This window comes from Orycteropus afer, unplaced genomic scaffold, assembly GCF_000298275.1.
Source record: "Orycteropus afer afer isolate SDZICR_OR568_19922 unplaced genomic scaffold, OryAfe1.0 scaffold00799, whole genome shotgun sequence".
Taxonomy (NCBI): domain Eukaryota; kingdom Metazoa; phylum Chordata; class Mammalia; order Tubulidentata; family Orycteropodidae; genus Orycteropus; species Orycteropus afer.
The window spans coordinates 434,550-451,416 of record NW_006922386.1 but is presented as its reverse complement, the minus strand read 5'-3'; the positions used below and the strand labels follow the sequence as shown (position 1 = coordinate 451,416).

Genomic DNA, 16,867 nt, shown 5'->3' with positions numbered 1-16,867 from the left:
GGGATTTATTCTCTTACAGTTTAGAAGGCTAGAAGTTTGAGTTCAAAGTGCCAGCTCTAGGGGCTGGTTGAAAGCTCTTCAACACTGGGTTTCAGCTCTGCCTCTTGTACCTGGCCCACTGGAGCTAGAGGCTTCTTTATACCCAGGCTGCTGCTGACTGCTGAGGCTGAAAGAGCCAAGGTTGACAAGTAAAAAGGCACAGTGCCAAGATTATCAAGCCACATTGCAGGTCACTACATCAAATCAAATCCCAAGATCAGCAAAGCAAGTCAGGCTGCTGAAGGAAGACTTGGGTACATGCAAAGTCCAAGCATGCCAAAAAGCTGCAGAGACCGTTCTCAAAATGTCTCCTTATATACTGGAAGCAGACCACATCCCCAATGTGGCCACCCAGCTCCTCTGGTAGATTCCACCATTGAGTTGATTACCAGTCTCATTGTGAGGAATTACTAATTACATCTAGCTGCCCAGCCACTCATCCAGGCCCAGCCAAGTTGACACATAAACTTAACGACCACACATGGTTCCAGGGAAAGAGTTTCTTGATTATCCAACTCAGACATGTAGCTCATATGACTTGCTGCTTTTGGATCTTTCTTCTCTTTACATCTGTGATTGCACCAAAATCAGCAAGCATTTTTTAGTCACTCTCTATACAGGCCTTAGGAGCTCTGGTGGTGTAGTGCCTAAGGCATTTGACTGCTAACCCGAAGTCTGATGGTTCAAACCCACCAGCCACTACTGGAAAGGAAGGTTGGGCAATCTGCTTCTGTAGTGATACTGCCTCGGAAACCCAAGGAGGGATTGCTATGAATCAGATCTGACTCAACGGCAGTGAGCTTGGTTTTTGTTTGGTTATAAAATAAATGACTGTTCATAATTGTGGAAAATACCAGGAGATAATCAGTGATATATTCACCTGTAACAGGAAAAAATATAAAAGTCCAGTTTACATCCCAAATTGAGGAAGGATGGTATTACTTAGAAAAGTTATCAGTTCATTTGAGGAAAGTGTTTTTTTGGCAGAATGAGTCTCTGTGGCATTTACAGATGGCAATCTGGTTAGTTAAGCCAAGGAAGGAGTGCAAGTGACTCACTCTTTTCAGTAGAGCTGCTTGGTCGAACATGGAGGAAAGAGGAAAGTAACAGAAACGTTAGGGGTCCTGTTGACTGAATCACAGTCACCTGTTCATCACAAGTGACTCTGTTTCCATCCAGCTCCTTCACCTGTTTCTGGTGCTCATTTCACACGAAGTGGGACTGAAGCAGGAGAACATAGGTATGGCTTAGTCAGTTAACAGCAGCATACTCACGGGTTACCATAAATAAAAAGTGGTCAACTTGCCTAATACCCTTAGTATTTGGGCAAAGACAATAAGTTTGATAGGAAAGAAAAGATGTTTTTTGCTTCTTTTATTTTTCTCAAGACCAGAGAATGAGAATGTGCCTTTTGTGTTTTAAGCATGTTCTTTATCTTTTTGTTGTTCCCCCTTCATTCCAAACTTTCTGTTTTGTCTTCACAAGCATCTGTGTTTTAGGAGGACTTATAATAACGTACTTTAGCTTAGATCCTTGCTAGTTATTTTGAACTATTTTTCATATAATAATTCATACGGAGTGCTAAACAGTAAAGATACTTTCAATTTTTAAAGAAATTAAAGAAGGATTAGAAGGAGATAACATTTGTTTCTCCCAAAAACCCTGCATCATTAGAATTACTGTCTTCATCATACAGTTGCATTAACCAAGACTGGACAAATATAGATCATTCTGGTTAAAAGTATCATTCCTTCAAAATATTTGTCATTAGCCTTCCATAAAACCTTTCTACACCACAGTTTCTTCATAGCATTTTTTACTTCTGCATTTCTCAGTGTATAAATCAGGGGATTTAGCATGGGGGTGACATTGGTATAAAACACAGCCACCATTTTATCCTCAGCAAAGGTCGTATCAGGGCGCATGTACATGAAAGTACAGGGGCCAAAAAAAATGATGACTACCACAATGTGGGAGCCACAAGTGGAGAGAGCTTTGCGCCTGCCTTCTGCTGACTGCTTTCTCAGAGACTGAAGGATGACACTGTAGGAGATTAACAATATCACAAAACCTCCCAGGGCAATGGTCCTGCTGTTGGCTGTCTCAGCAACACCAGCAATATGTGTGTCTGTGCAGGCCAGTTTCAGTATAGGGTGAACATCACAAAAGTAGTGATCAATCACATTGGGTCCACAAAAGGGGAGCTGAAGCACAAAACACAGCAGGATAGTACTGTGTAAGGACGCGCCTACCCAGATCCCCAGCATGATTTGATTGCATCTGTCCCGGTCCATGATGGTCATATAGTGGAGAGGTTTACAGATGGCCACATACCGATCATAGGCCATTACAACAAGGAGGAGTACCTCACTGGATCCAAAGAAATGTAACTCAGAGAGTTGCAAAATGCACCCCACATAACATATCGTTTTACTCTTGGCTAATAGGTCAACAATCATTTTGGGAGCTATAACTGAGGAGTAACACAGGTCCACAAAAGACAAATAGTTGAGAAAGAAATACATAGGAGACTTGAAAAGGTTGCCCATATGCACTGTCATCATGATAAGAAGGTTTCCCAGAAGAGTAGCTGTGTATAAGAAAGAAAACACCACAGAACAAATGTCTTCCACCTCTGGGTTCTGAGAAAGGCCCAAGAAAATGAACATAGTTACATTGTTTATTGTTCCCATGGAATTATTTCTGGAGGCCAAGTTCCTGAGACAATTGAAATGTCTGAAAATAATGAAAAGGACCAACAGCATTATTTCCATTGTAGAACAAAGGTATAATTACAGTATTTGAAAATGGAAAGTAGGAACTTGGTACTCTTTGGCATGCATTCAGAGAAACCAAAGTGTTTATATTGTGACCATTTTCCTTCACACAACAGTCAATTCATTTATTTCAAAAGATGAAACAAAGTCTAGAGACATCAAGTAAATCCCACAAATAGTCCATCAAGCCAACAGTTCCATCTTTTTGCTATTTTTTTAAAAAAAGATATATTCATTTGATTTAAAATATTTGCTTAGTTCGTGTTTTATGTAAGCCCTAAACCTGACTCCGAAACAACTTCTGTGTTTGGAGCTCATGGGCTGTGCCAATGGTTAACATGGTCGGCTGCTAACCAAAATGTTGGGGATTCAAGTCCATTCAGAAGCACCTTGAAAGAAATGCCTGGCAATCTACTTTCAATCAATCAGCTGTTGAAAACAATTAACTGATAAAAATATCTGACTTGAGTATAATGTTCCTTTAAAAACTATGGTGTCAAATTGACAACAATTTGAAAATTACATAGATAAGGAAGATTAGATAGGATTAGATAGAAAACTTAAAGGATGGTGAGTTTGTGTTAATTTGGGAAGAACAGCTCAATAAAGGAGAGTGAGAATGGTCACACAACTCATAGATTGCAATCAATATCATTGCAATGTACATATGGAAACTGTTGAATTAATGTATATTTTGATGTGTATGTTCACAACATTGCGAGCTCCGGTGGTATAGTGCCTAAGGCATTTGACTGCTAACCAGAAGGCTAGTGGTTCAAACCCACAAGCCACTCCTCAAAAGGAAGAATGGACAATCTACTTCCATAGAGATATAGCCTTTGAAACACAAGGAGGGATTGCTATGAGTCAAATAAACATTAACAAAAAAATCAAATCAATACAAAACAGAACAAAAAAAGTCCTATGAAGCACAGTTATACTCTGACACACAAAGAGTCACCATAAGTTGTAATGAACCCTGTCATAACTGGTCTGTGTCTGGGGACATGGTAACATTTGTGTGTCTGGAGAAGTTCACCCATTGTTTGACAGAGAAGTCATGATCTAAGCATACAAATTCTCTTCTTAATAGGGCCATGTCTGTAGATCATAGTCATCAATAAGCTCAAGTCATAAATACTGGGTGACCTCAGCAAGTCCTCCTACTTATGAGACTTGGATTTTTATGTGCATGTGGTTATGCTCTTGTACACGATCTCAAACCCATTTATCAGTATGTCACTCTGGGGTGACTGACATATTGCTGTAAGGCTGGAAGCTATGTCACTGGCATTTCAAATACCATGGTCACCAACAATGGACAGGTTTAAGCAGAAATTCCTGACTAAGATAGACTAGGAAAAAGGAGGGGCTCATCAAGTTCTAAAACTGACCATTGAAAACCTTGTGAATAGCAGTGAAACACTACTGATATGGTACTGGAAAATTTTCTGAATACAGTGAATCATTTTCTGATAGAGTGTTTGGAATGAGCACTTCATGTTAAATGGCATTCAAAATATTCCTGGAGAAGAGCTGTCTACGCAAAGTGGAAGCTGTCTTAAGGATGTGCCTGGAGTAAAACCATTGGGACTTTCATTCGTTGATGGGATGTGACTCAATATGAATAGAAATAGCTGAAAACATTCATTATTAATCAGAATGTGGAATGCACAAAGTATGAGTGTAAGAAAATTAGAAGATGTCAAAAATGAAATAGAATGCATAAATTTTGATGTCCTAGGCACTATTGATCTGAAATGGAATGGTATTCTCCATTTTGAATCAATCATGTGATCTACTACGCAGTCAAGGGCAAATTGTAGAGGAATGGTTTTACATTCATCACTAAAAAAAAAAAAAAAAGAATTCAAGATTTCTCCTGAAGTACCATACTATTAGTGATAGATAATATTCATATACCTACCAGGAAGACTAGTTAATAATAATCCTAATAATATTCAAATTTATGAACTAACCTATAATGCCAAATATGAAGAAATTTATTTTTTTTTTCTTTTTACAACTTCTATACTATGAAAATGACCAAATATTCAATCTAGATGTATTGAAAATTAGAGGTGATGGGAATGCAAGGGGTGGAAAAAAGAAGAAACATGATTAGTTGGAAAATATGGCCTTGGTGACAGAAACGACACTGGAGACTACATGATAGAATTTTTCAAAACCAACAACTTACTCATTGAAAATAACTTTTTTACAACAACATAAATGGCAACTATACACAAGGACTTTGCTGGAAGGAAGGAGATGAAGAAGCTAAATATCATCAGTCAGAACAAGGATGGTAGCTGACTGTGGAACAGACCACTAATTGTTCATATGCAAGTTGAAGATGAAGCTGAAGTAAATTAAACAATCCCATGACATCCAAAAGATGAACTCAATATCCTACCTGAATTTAGAGACCTTCTAAAGAAAATATTTGACACAGAAGACAGAATGAGTTGTGGGTGACATTAAGAACATCATACATGAAGAAAGCAAAAGATCACAAAAAAATAGGAAAACAAAAAAGAACAAAATTGTTGTCAATAGAGACTCTGAAACTCGCTCTTGAACATAGAGTAGTTAAAGCAAGTAGAAGAAATGAAGAAATGAAAGACCAAAATGGAAGATTTCCAAGGATGTTTTGATAAACCAAAGTAAAATATCATGAAGAAATGTGCAAGAACCAGGAATTAGAATGAAATGAAGTAAACACTTGGCATTTTTTAAGAGGGAAGAATTGAAGAAAAATTCAAGCCCAAAATTGGATGATTCTATGGTCAAATATTCAATGATGCAGAAAGCATTAAAAGATGATGGAATGACTACAAAGAGTCATTGTACCAAAAAGAGTTGATACATTGAACATTTCAGGAGATATCCTATGATCTGGAGCAAATGATATAGAGGAAAAAAAGTCCAAACTTCACAGAGGGCACTGGTGAAAAACAATGCTCCAGGAATTGAGGGAATATCCATTGAGATATTTTGACAAAGGGATGCAAAACTAGACGTACTTGTTTGTTTATGCTAAGAAATTTGGGAGGTGCTACCTGGCCAACTGACTAGAAGGGATCCATCTTTGTGCTGATTCCAAAAAAAAAAAAAAAAGATGCGATTCAAGAAAATGTATAAATTACTGAAAAATATCACTAATGTCACAAAGAAAATTTTCCAGAAGATAATTAAAAAATGGTTAAATCAGTATATTAATGGGCAATTTCCCAAAATTCAATATGGATTTAGAAGAGAACATGGAATGATGGCTCTCATTGCTGATATCAAAGAGATCTCGGCAAATAATATCAGAAATATGTTTACCTGTGTTTTGTTTTCTATGCAAAACCATTGGACTGTGTGGATCATAAGAATTTATGGATAACATTGAGAAGAATAGTAATTCCAGAACACTTAATTCTGCTCATGAGGAAACTATATACAGACCATGTGGTGGTCATTTAAATAGAACAAGAAGATTCTACATGGATTAAATCAGGAAGAGTTTCTGCCAGGGATGTGTTCTTCATCATACTTATTGAGCCTGAATGGTGGGCAAACAATCTGAGAAGCTGGACTATATGAAATAGGATGTGGCACTAGGACTGGAGGGATATTTAACAATCTACAATATTCAGGTTACACAAATTTGTTTGCTGAAATTGAAGATCACAAGCTACATTCTTCCATATGGATTGCAGCTCAGCATAAAGAAAACAAAAATCCTCAAAAATCCTCACAACTGGATCAACAACCAACTTAATGATAAGCAGAGAAAAGGTTGAAGTTGTCAAAGATTTCATTTTAATTGGATCCCAAATCAACATCCATGGAAGCGGCAGTCAAGAAATCAGAAGTCTTATTGCACTGGGCAACTCTGATACAAAAGACTTTTATAAAGTGCCATAGAACAAAGAAAATACTTTGAAGACCAAGGTGCGCCTGACTTGAGCCATGGTATTTTCGATAGCCTCATATGCATGTGAAAGCTGGACAATGAATAAGGAAAACCAGATATATGATTCCTTTGAACTGTGGTGCTGGTGAAGAAAACTTAAAATGCCATGGACTGCCAGAAGAACAGCAAATCTGTCCTGAGAGAAGTGTCACTGTGATGCTCCTTTGAAGCTAGAATGGCCAGACTTTGTCTCACCTACATTGGTCATGTTTTCAGAAGGGACCAGTCTCTGGAGAAGGATAGCGTGCTTGATAAAGGAAAGGTTGAGCAAAAAAGAGAAAGACTGTCAATGGGCTGGATTGACACAGTGGATGTGATTATTAGCACAGTACTAGAATTGAGAGGTGGCCACAATGCCAGAAATTGTGAGGATGCCATAGGACCAGGACACTCAGTACAAGTGTTTTGTACTGAGGGTCACCATAATTTGGAGAAGACTTGACTGCAATTAATAATAACAACTTAATCCGAATCTTTACATTCAGGATGTGGTGTGGTGTAGTAGAAGGAGTGTATACCACACTGACTCTTAGATCATGAGGTTGTGGTAAGTTGCCATCAAGTTAATTTTCAACTCATAAGTTTGCCATGTGCTGAGTGAGTTTAAACTAAATTGTGGTGTAACCTGGGGTAAATTATGTAACCTCATCTTTTGCTTCTCTGTTTCTGAATAGGGAGCTCTGGTAGCATAGTGCTCAAGGCACTTGACTGCTAACCAGAAAGCTGGAGGTTCAAACCCACCAGCCACTCCTTGGAAGGAAGATGGGGCCATCTACTTTCATAGTGATATTGCCTGGGAAACCTAAGGAGGGGTCGCTATGAGTCAGGTCTGATTCGACAGCACATAACAACAACAACATTTCTGAATAAAAAACATCTGATTTCACTATCCTGTCTATTACTCTAAGAGTATTTCTACCATGAACTGAATCATTTTGTCAGCTTAGAACCGTCACACAACCCTCTGGTAAGGAGGCAGAGTTTAGAGAATGTAAGGGAATAAAAGAAACCTGCTGAGAACAAAGCAAGAACTATTTGATTTGAAAGGAAGTGAAGTGAAGGTAACTTTTCATCTTCTAACGCAGCATTTTTGAGAATTTCTCAAACTTTGTTTGGCCTTGGAATTGCTGTCTTTTGTCTGTTGACGAGGGTGGGTGGCATTGGGAGTGAGGGGGAGAATCTTGCCATTAAATATCAACACACCTTTGTGCATTCTCCTAACCCTTCATTTTCCATCATAGCTTGTGTTAGTTCTCTCACTATGGGTAAAGAGATAAGAAGTGTTCTCATATTAGAAATTAAATATTTATTTAAGGGGTCATCACTGAAAGACAGTTCAAATGGATATAAGGGAGGATGACATTGATTTTGAATGATGTGCTTTCAGTGGTAAAGTTTCAGGCTCTATAGAGTCACTGGATTGTTAGAGTGGGAGATGATTATGTGGAGTTTGATTAAAGGAATTTTGATGGTGCTTCCACAAGTGAACCTGCAGATGTAAATGATTCCTCTAACTGCTGGTTTGGCCATGTTTACATAGCATCTTAGCTAATCATTAGGAATTTTGTCTACCTGAGGAGACCACATCTCCTAAAGATTCCCACTAAGTTTAGTGCCTACAGCTCTTACTGACCTCTGGCTCCCAGCTTTTCCATTGTGAAAACATTGTGCTTGGCATGTCTGCTTTTAGGAAACTATGATTCTGTGTCCTTGTGTGTAAAAATTAAAGGTCTTGGGATAGTCATCACAGATGCACTCATTTCCTTTTGAAAGTAAAACTTTTGATTGGTGATTTCTTTTCATAATCATTCTGTACTATCTCAAATTCATGAAGAGATATACTTTATTATCTCATTATCATCCTAATTTTCTTTTTCCCTTACTATTGGATACTGGAGAATTGAAAACAAAACCCAAACTTACTGTCATTGAGTGAGTTCTGACTTGTAGCAACCCCCACTGGCTTTCCAAGGCAGTAAATCTTTACAGAAGTAGATTGCTCCATCTTCCTTCTACAGAGTGGCTGGTGGGTTTGAACCACCAAGCTCCTGGTTAGCAGTCAAATGCCTTAGACACTACACCACCTGAGTTCCTTACTTCTCATCATCTTTGACAAATTTATAAGACTTCTGAGTCCAGTGTCTTACAAATATGTTAAAGATGCTCACAACAAAAAAAAATTGAATCGCCATCTTTATCAAAACTTCTATATAGATAAGTTGTTTTAGAAGGAAAAGACAAAAATCTCACCAGTATTTTCCAAGGCTTGTTTTTTTTTCCCTTATCTCTTCTTGAGAAAACTTGAGATTAGCTGACCAAAATAAAGAAGGTCACTTTAGGAATTATCTTATGAATATTCAGTGCCAGAAATCTCTGACCCCAAAAACTTGATGACTGATAGAAATCTGTTTTCATTGGTCTTGATTCTGTCCCTCATTTACTGGAATCTGCCATTTCACAGGATCTCTCATAACAAATGCTCTTTTCTCTACTTCTTATAAGGCTTAATTCAAGAGAATGATGCAAAATGTTAATGACCTCTGGGAACACCTTTCCCCAAAGACTTCGTCCATAGTCAGAGCTGCAGCTCTCAGCCTTACAATGAGCCTATCAATAAGCCTTAATTTCCAGATGTCATTTCACTTCTTAAAGAAACATTTTTTTTTTTTAATCTCTCATTGCTAAAATTAAAGCCCAATCAATTTTCCTTGATTTTCACAGCTTTGAGAGGTAAGCTGCATTCCTTAGATCATGGTCTCTTTTCTTCATCAACAAACCAGAAGTGAAGAATCATCAAAATCTGGCCTCTTCTTCTTCCTCATTCTTCCACTTTGAAGAAACCTAGTGATTACGTAGGTCTCACCTGGATTATGAGGTTAATATCTTTATTTTAACACGATTACCAATCTTAATTCCTCTGTAACTTTAATCCATTCCTTGTCATATGAAAACATATTCACAGATTTTGGGGATCAGGACATTGACTTTTGTGTGTGGGGGGCACATTAGTCTGTTTACCATAGTTAGGTAGTTACATAATTACTTGATTGGGTGGAAAAGTCAGTCTACCTTCTCATGTTTCCACATTGCAAAATGTACTTTACAAGCTAAGAGATGTTTGAAAACATAATTTGGAAAAATGTGACCTAAGTATGTGTAAATGATTGAATATTAATGTCTGGTTCCTATACTCAAAGTATAGGAATATGAATGAGGGAATATTACAATATGAGAATAATAATTTCATGGAAAAAGCCAAATACACATGTAAAATGACAGTAAACTAGTAAAGACAAAAGGATCCCAAGTTTGGTAAAATAGGAGACTAACAAAAGTGAAGGGCACTCTCAAGGAGTAGGATTGAGACAATAGGCACAACAATGGATACAAACATCCCAATGGTCATGAAGACAGGACTGGACAAAGTTTCATTCTGTTTTAGAAATGGTTGCCATGAATCATAGTTGAATTGACAGCACACAAACAGTACTGTAAAGTGTGGTTGTTGTTGTTGCTATTAGATGCTGTCAAGTAGGCTCTGACTCATAGAGACATTATGTACCACAGAACAAAACACTGCCTGCTCATGTGCCAGCCTCACAATCCTTGCTATTCTTGAGACCATCGTTACAGCCACCGTCTCAATTCATCTTATTGAGAGTCTTCCCCTTTTTGCTGACCCTCTGCTTTAGCAAGCATGATATCCTTCTCCAGCGAATGGTCCCTTCTAACAATATGAACAAAGTCAGTGAGGCAAAGTCTAGCAATTCTTGTTTCCAATGAGCATTCTCGCCATACTTCTTCCTGGACATATTTATTCATCCTTCTGGCAGTTTATATTATTTACAGGATTCTTTGCCAACATCACAATTCAAAACATCAACTCTCCTTAAGTCTTCCTTATTCATTGTCCAGCTTTCAAATGCATATGAGGTGATTGAAAATAACATGGTGTGGGTGAGGTGCACCTTAGTGCTCAAAATGACATTTTTGCTCTTCAACACTTTAAAAAGTTATTATGCAGCAGATTTAACCTGCGCAGTATGACATCTGATTTCTTGATTGCTGCTTCTATGGGTGTTGATAGTGGATCCAAGTGACACATTTATGTCCACCATGGGTGGCCCTGCTGGTATTTGAAATACTGGTGGCAAACCCTCCAAAATCACAGCAACACACAAGCCACCACATTATGACAAACTGAAAGGTGAGTGATGGAAATATCCATTAGTCCATGCCCATCTGAACTGGTCTTCCTCTTTGGTCTGTGGATAGTCTTCTGTCACTGACAGCATTAAAGCTCAGGATAGACCCTGAAGTGTTTCTTTGACAGAGTGTGATGCTTAACCTCTTAAATTTTTCATTCCTAGCATAGGAGACAAAATGATTGTAGGATTTTAGATGACCAATACTGGTCCTTTTCAGTCCACTAATAGATATCTATCTGCAAATATTCTTTTTCATTTTGACAACATCTAATTTTCCTAGATTTGTTCTTCATACATTCCACATTCCAATTGCTAATCATGTTTGCATCCATTTCTTCTCCCTCTGAATCATACCTCATCAGTAAATGAAGGTCCTGAAAGCTTTACTCTATGCATGTTATTATTTTTTCTCCACTTTCTATTTGTCTATCCCAACACTTCTTAAGTTGTCATAACTTTATAATATATTTCAATATTTGAATAGGTATATCTATCTTATTTATTGATTTTAAAATTAGTCTATTTTTTCTAGATATTTGATATTTATAAATTTTGGAATTAGATTATCACAATACATTTAAAAAATTATGCCAGAATTTTTATTTTAAATTATTGAATATGCCAATTAATTTGAGAAAACTAGCTCTTTACTTGGGAACTCTGGTAGCCTAGTGCCTAAGGCACTTGACTGCTAACCAGAAGGCTGGCGGTTCAAACCCACCAGCTATCCCTCAGAAGGAAGTTTGGGGAATCTACTTCCGTAATGATACTGCCTGGGAAAACCAAGGAGGGGTTGCTATGAGTTGGGGCTGACTTGAAGGCACATAACAACAATAGCAACAGCTCTTTACTATATTAACTTTTCCTAATCGTAGTCAGGATACCTTATCACTTACTTCAATCTTTTTATATCTTTTAATACAATTCCATATTCAAGGACAGGATTCTATTTTCAGGTTTAAGATGGGTGACTCAGTTCAAAGATAATTTTTTGTTAAAAAACTTTAATGGCATTGATACTCCAGACCACTGCAATTAGACTTTTGCCATTGTGACAGTGATACTCCCAGAAATTTTTCAAAAAAATTAGACCAGGAGGTGTTAACTTGGATGGAGATTATGAGCTCCTTGAAACTATACTCCACTTCTCTGTATATGTTGAATGTGTGTTTTTCTGAAACAATTTAATGTGAATTCATGCATCACAATGGCTGTTTATTATTATTATTATTATTATTTCAGCCATAACCTTTTACAAATATGCTGACAAATTTGAACCCTGAGGAGGGGTTGCTATGAGTCAGATCTGACTCGATGGCAGTGAGTTTGGTTTTGTTTGGTATACCAGTTATAGTCTAATGACATCACTGAACTGTCAGGATATGACACAAAGCTAGTCCTTAAGAAAGTCTAATAGTATATACTCCCCTTCCTGCCTTTGAATGGAGCCATGGTGTCTTAGTGGTTAAGGCATTTAGCTGCTAACCAAAAGGTTGGTAGGAGAAAGATGTGGAAGTCTGCTTCTTAAAGATTTATGGCCTTTGAGCCTTGATAGCAGCAGCTCTACTCTGTCCTGGATGGTTGCCATGAGTCAGAATAGACCAGATCGCAGTGGATTTTTGTTTCATGTCCTGGAAGAAGAGATATAACCTCACTGTTGCTTTGTACATGCCTCTAGTAAATCACTAATAAGGCTTAATGCTGCATTGACATCTAACAATTTGCCTGAAAATGAATGTTCTATCTTTTAAGTTCATGGTAAGTATGCAACCTTGGAATTTATCAACAGTGCAATTAATTATCTGTGTCATTATTATTATTCATCTGTTCTAATGAACACTCTACATGGGGGTAGTGATTTTATAAATTTTATTCATTGTAGTGTCCTTTACACAGAGTAAAGTGAGTGAATCAAGGTTAATACATATGTCAGGACTTTGAAGTAATTCAATAATTATAAAAGTTCTTGTGTTTCACATATATTAACCTTCCATCTAAATTGTTGGCCCTACAGAAACCACTGGACATGAAAAAAAATCACAGAATTTATCCCCATGGGACTTTCTAGTGATGAGGGTACCAGCACAACCTGCTTTTTGTTGTTCTCTCCTTGCTACCTTACCATTCTCTCAGGAAACCTGCTCATTCTTCCTAATGTCAAGGTCAACCACCTCAGTGGTCAGTCCGTGTACCTTTTCCCCAGCTAACTGTCCTTCATTTATGTGTGCTAAACTTCTGCTGTGACCCCTAAACCGATCATGGAATTGCTGCCCCAGAAGAAGACCATCTCCTACAATCACTACATAGCTCAGATTTTTAAAAAATTTTTATTGTGATTTGTTTGAAAGTTTATAGAACGAATTCACTTTCCATACAGCAGCTCACATACACTTTGTCTCATGACATTGGCTGCAATATCCCACAATGTAATAACTCCCCTCCCGCTTTCTACCCATAGTTACCTCTTCCCTGTGTCCTTCCCTACCATGACCCCTGCCCCCCGAGCTGTCTCCCTGTGCATACACAGCCCTTCTATTCTCCTGGGATTGATTTCTCCAAGGAGTGTATGTACCTAGTGTAAATGTACAGCTCATATGCCTGCCTTTTGTTTGGCTGGAAGCCAAGGAAGGGGGTTCAATTGCAGACCTGAAGGGCAGCTAGGAACCTGGTCCTTTTTTTTTGTTTTTGTTTTTTAATCATTTTGAGTTTTGTTCCACTTGTTCCCTCACTTTATCTAGGATCTCCTATGTAGATCCACTCTGAGTGTTTGACAGTAGTAGCTGGGCACCATCTAGTTCTTCTGGTCTCATGGTTGTATACACTGAGAATTGCTTGGTTTACCAGTCGCTTGGACATTGTTTCCATGCATTTTTTGTTTTCCTTATTATTCTTTGCTCTGGAGGAGGAGAGACCCATCATTGCATCTAGGTAACTGCTTGCAACCTTTTAAGATCCCAGTTACTATTCACCAAAGTAGGATGTGGAACAATCTTTGTGTGTAGTATGTTTTGCCAGTTGAACTTGATGTCACCTGTGACTATGGTCCCAAGTCCACAGGTCAAACTATTTGCTCCCTCTGGGTAGCTGGCTATGGCCAAGAAGTGACTACAACCATGTCCCTTTCAGCTCTACTATATACCTGGAAATTCTTACAGGACATACAAATACACTTGTACAAACATTGTCTGTCAACCCTATACATGGTGTTGGGCACACTCCCCCCCCCCCTTGCATAGATATACCTAATAGTTCAGCCTATCCACCCATCTATCCACCCATATATGAATGTTTGCCTTCACTGACAATGCAGTAGTGTATGTGGAAAAGGTTCATGTTTGTTCTCTGTACCTCCCACACACCTCTCTAGGTCTTCCTCTTCCTCAATGCCAAAGTGTTGATCACTCACATTTGGTACATTGCCCTTGTCTTCATCCAAATCAATACTTGCCTCTACATATCTAACAGTGTTCTCTCCCCTCCCCTCCTACCCTTGGTAACCAACAAACAAAATTCCCTTTTGTATAGAAACCTTTCCTTGACTTTTATAATAATGGACTAATACAATATTTGTCCTCCTGTGATTGACTTATTTCACTAAGCATAATGTACTTCAAGTTCATCCACATTATGCAGTGTTTTTGCTGATTCTTTGTTATTCTTTAGGGTTGCATAATATTCTCTGGTAGCATAGTGCCTAAGGCACTTGACTGCTACCCAGAATGCTGGCGGTTCAAACCCACCAGCCGCTCGTCGGAAGGAAGATGGGGTAATCTACTTCTGTAGTGATACTGCCTCAGAAACCCAAGGAGGGGTCACTATGAGTTGGGTCCGACTCAACAGCACATAACAACAACAACAACAACATTCCGTTGTGTGCATATATCATAGTTTGGTTATCCATTCTTCTGTTGATCAGAATCTAGGTTGTTTCCATCTTTTGGCTATTATAAACAGTGCTTTGATGAGCACGGTGTGCATATATCCATTCTTGTCCTGGCTTTCCCTTCTTTAGGGTATATACCTAGTAATGGAATGACTGGGTCCAATGGTATTTATAATTCCAACTTTTTAAGGAATCACCATAGTGCTTTACACACTGCTTGTATCATTTTACAGTCCCACCAGCAGTGTGCGAGAATCCCAATTTCTCCACATCCTTGCCAGCATTTGTTATTTTCTGTCTTGCTGAACTTTGCTATTAGTGCTGCGGCAAGAAGGTATCTCATTGTTGTTTTGATTTGCATCTCTCTAATGGCTAATGATCATGAGCATTTCTCCATATGTTTTTTGGCTGTCTGAATATTCTCCTTGGTGAAGTATCTCTTCTTGTCTTCTACCCATTCTTTTATTGCATTATTTGTTTTTTTGCTGTTGAGGTGTTGGAGTTTTCTATAATTTCTAGAGATAAGTCCCTTGTCAGATATTCCATTGTCAAATATTTTTTCCTAGTCTGTAGGTTCTCTTTTGACTCCTTTGGAGAAGTCTTTGGAAGCATATAAAAATTTATTTTAGAAGGTCCCATTTCTCTTCTGCTGTTTGTGCATTTTGGGTTATGCTTGATAGTCTATTTATGCCATATGTTAGAGCCCCTAAATTTGCCCCTAGTTTTTCCTTGAGGAACTTTATAGTTTTAGGTATCATATTTAAGTCTTTGATCCATCTGGAGTTAGTTTTTGTGTATGGTGTGATGTACAGATCTTGTTTCATTTTTCTGTAAATGGATACCCATTTTTGCCAGCATTATTTGGTAAACAGACAATCTCTTCCCCTTTTAATGGATTTTGACCCTCTGTCAAAGATCAGCTACCAGTAGGTTGATGGATCTATTTCTGGGTCCTCAATTCTATTCCATTGGTCTATGTGTCTGTCGTTTGCACCAATAACAGGCAGTTTTGACTATTGTGGCTGTATAGCAGGTTTTAGGATCTAGGAGTGTGAGACGTTCTACTTTCCTCTTCAATAATGCCTTGCTTCTCTGAGGTCTTCTTTCCTTTCCATATAAAATTAGTGATTAGTTTTTCCATGTCTTAAAGAATGTTCATGAGATCTGGATTGGGACTGCATTGGATGTATAGATCACTATGGGTAGAAATGACATTTTCACTATGTTCAATCTTCCTATCCATGAATATGGTATGTTCTTCTGTTTATGGAGATCTCTTATAGTTTTTTTTTAATTTTTATTTATTTATTTTTAATATAGTTTTCTTTGTATAGGTCTTTTGTGTCCCTGGTAAGAATTATTCCCAAGTATCATATTTTTTAGTAGCGATTATAAATGGTATTGATTTCCTTATTTCCTTTTCAGCAATCTCTTTGCTGGTATACAGGAAGCCAACTGATTTTTGGATGTTGATATTATATCATATCACTATGCTAAATCTCTGAATTTGTTCCAGTAGATTTTTGACTGAGTCTGTTGGGTTTTCTAAGTATGGGATATTATCAGCAGCAAATAAGGATAGTCTGACTTCTTCCTTCGCAGTTTGGATGTCTTTGATTTTGCTTTCTTGCCTTATTGCCCTGGCTAGGACTTTCAATACAATTTTGCATGGAAGTGGTGATAGAGGGCATCCTTGTCTGGTTCCTGTTCACAAAGGGAATGGTTTCAGTCTCTATTCACATCCTGACAATTTATTCTGTCTCTGATGGCAAATATTTGCCCTATTTTATACTATTATTCCTCTCAAGTCCAATCCCTTCATCTACACACTGTGAAATACAAACATGACAAGTGCCTTGAGGAAAGTATGGTGTCAAGACAAGCTTCCAAATTGGAAATGATGCCCTTGGTATTGAGCTCTTTGCTTGATCTTGTTTTTGCCACAGTATCATCAATGTTGACCAATGCAGCAGGTACTGAAAGGTAAAGTGTTGTC

The 16,867-nt window shown here is 37.9% G+C and overlaps 1 protein-coding gene across 1 annotated transcript; it reads right to left on the bottom strand.

Annotated features, from left to right (window-relative positions):
- Positions 1-1,727: 1,727 nt before the first annotated feature.
- LOC103211831 (olfactory receptor 4S2-like) lies at positions 1,728-2,747 on the bottom strand. The gene has a single exon (XM_007957813.2). It carries the CDS (start codon positions 2,730-2,732, stop codon positions 1,728-1,730), a length of 1,005 nt encoding a protein of 334 aa, XP_007956004.1. The 5' UTR covers positions 2,733-2,747.
- Positions 2,748-16,867: the final 14,120 nt, after the last annotated feature.

What these genes read in the sequence shown, in the direction of transcription:
- LOC103211831 (XM_007957813.2), bottom strand. Translation starts at nt 2,732, where the DNA reads ATGGGAACAATAAACAATGTAACTATGTTCATTTTCTTGGGCCTTTCT.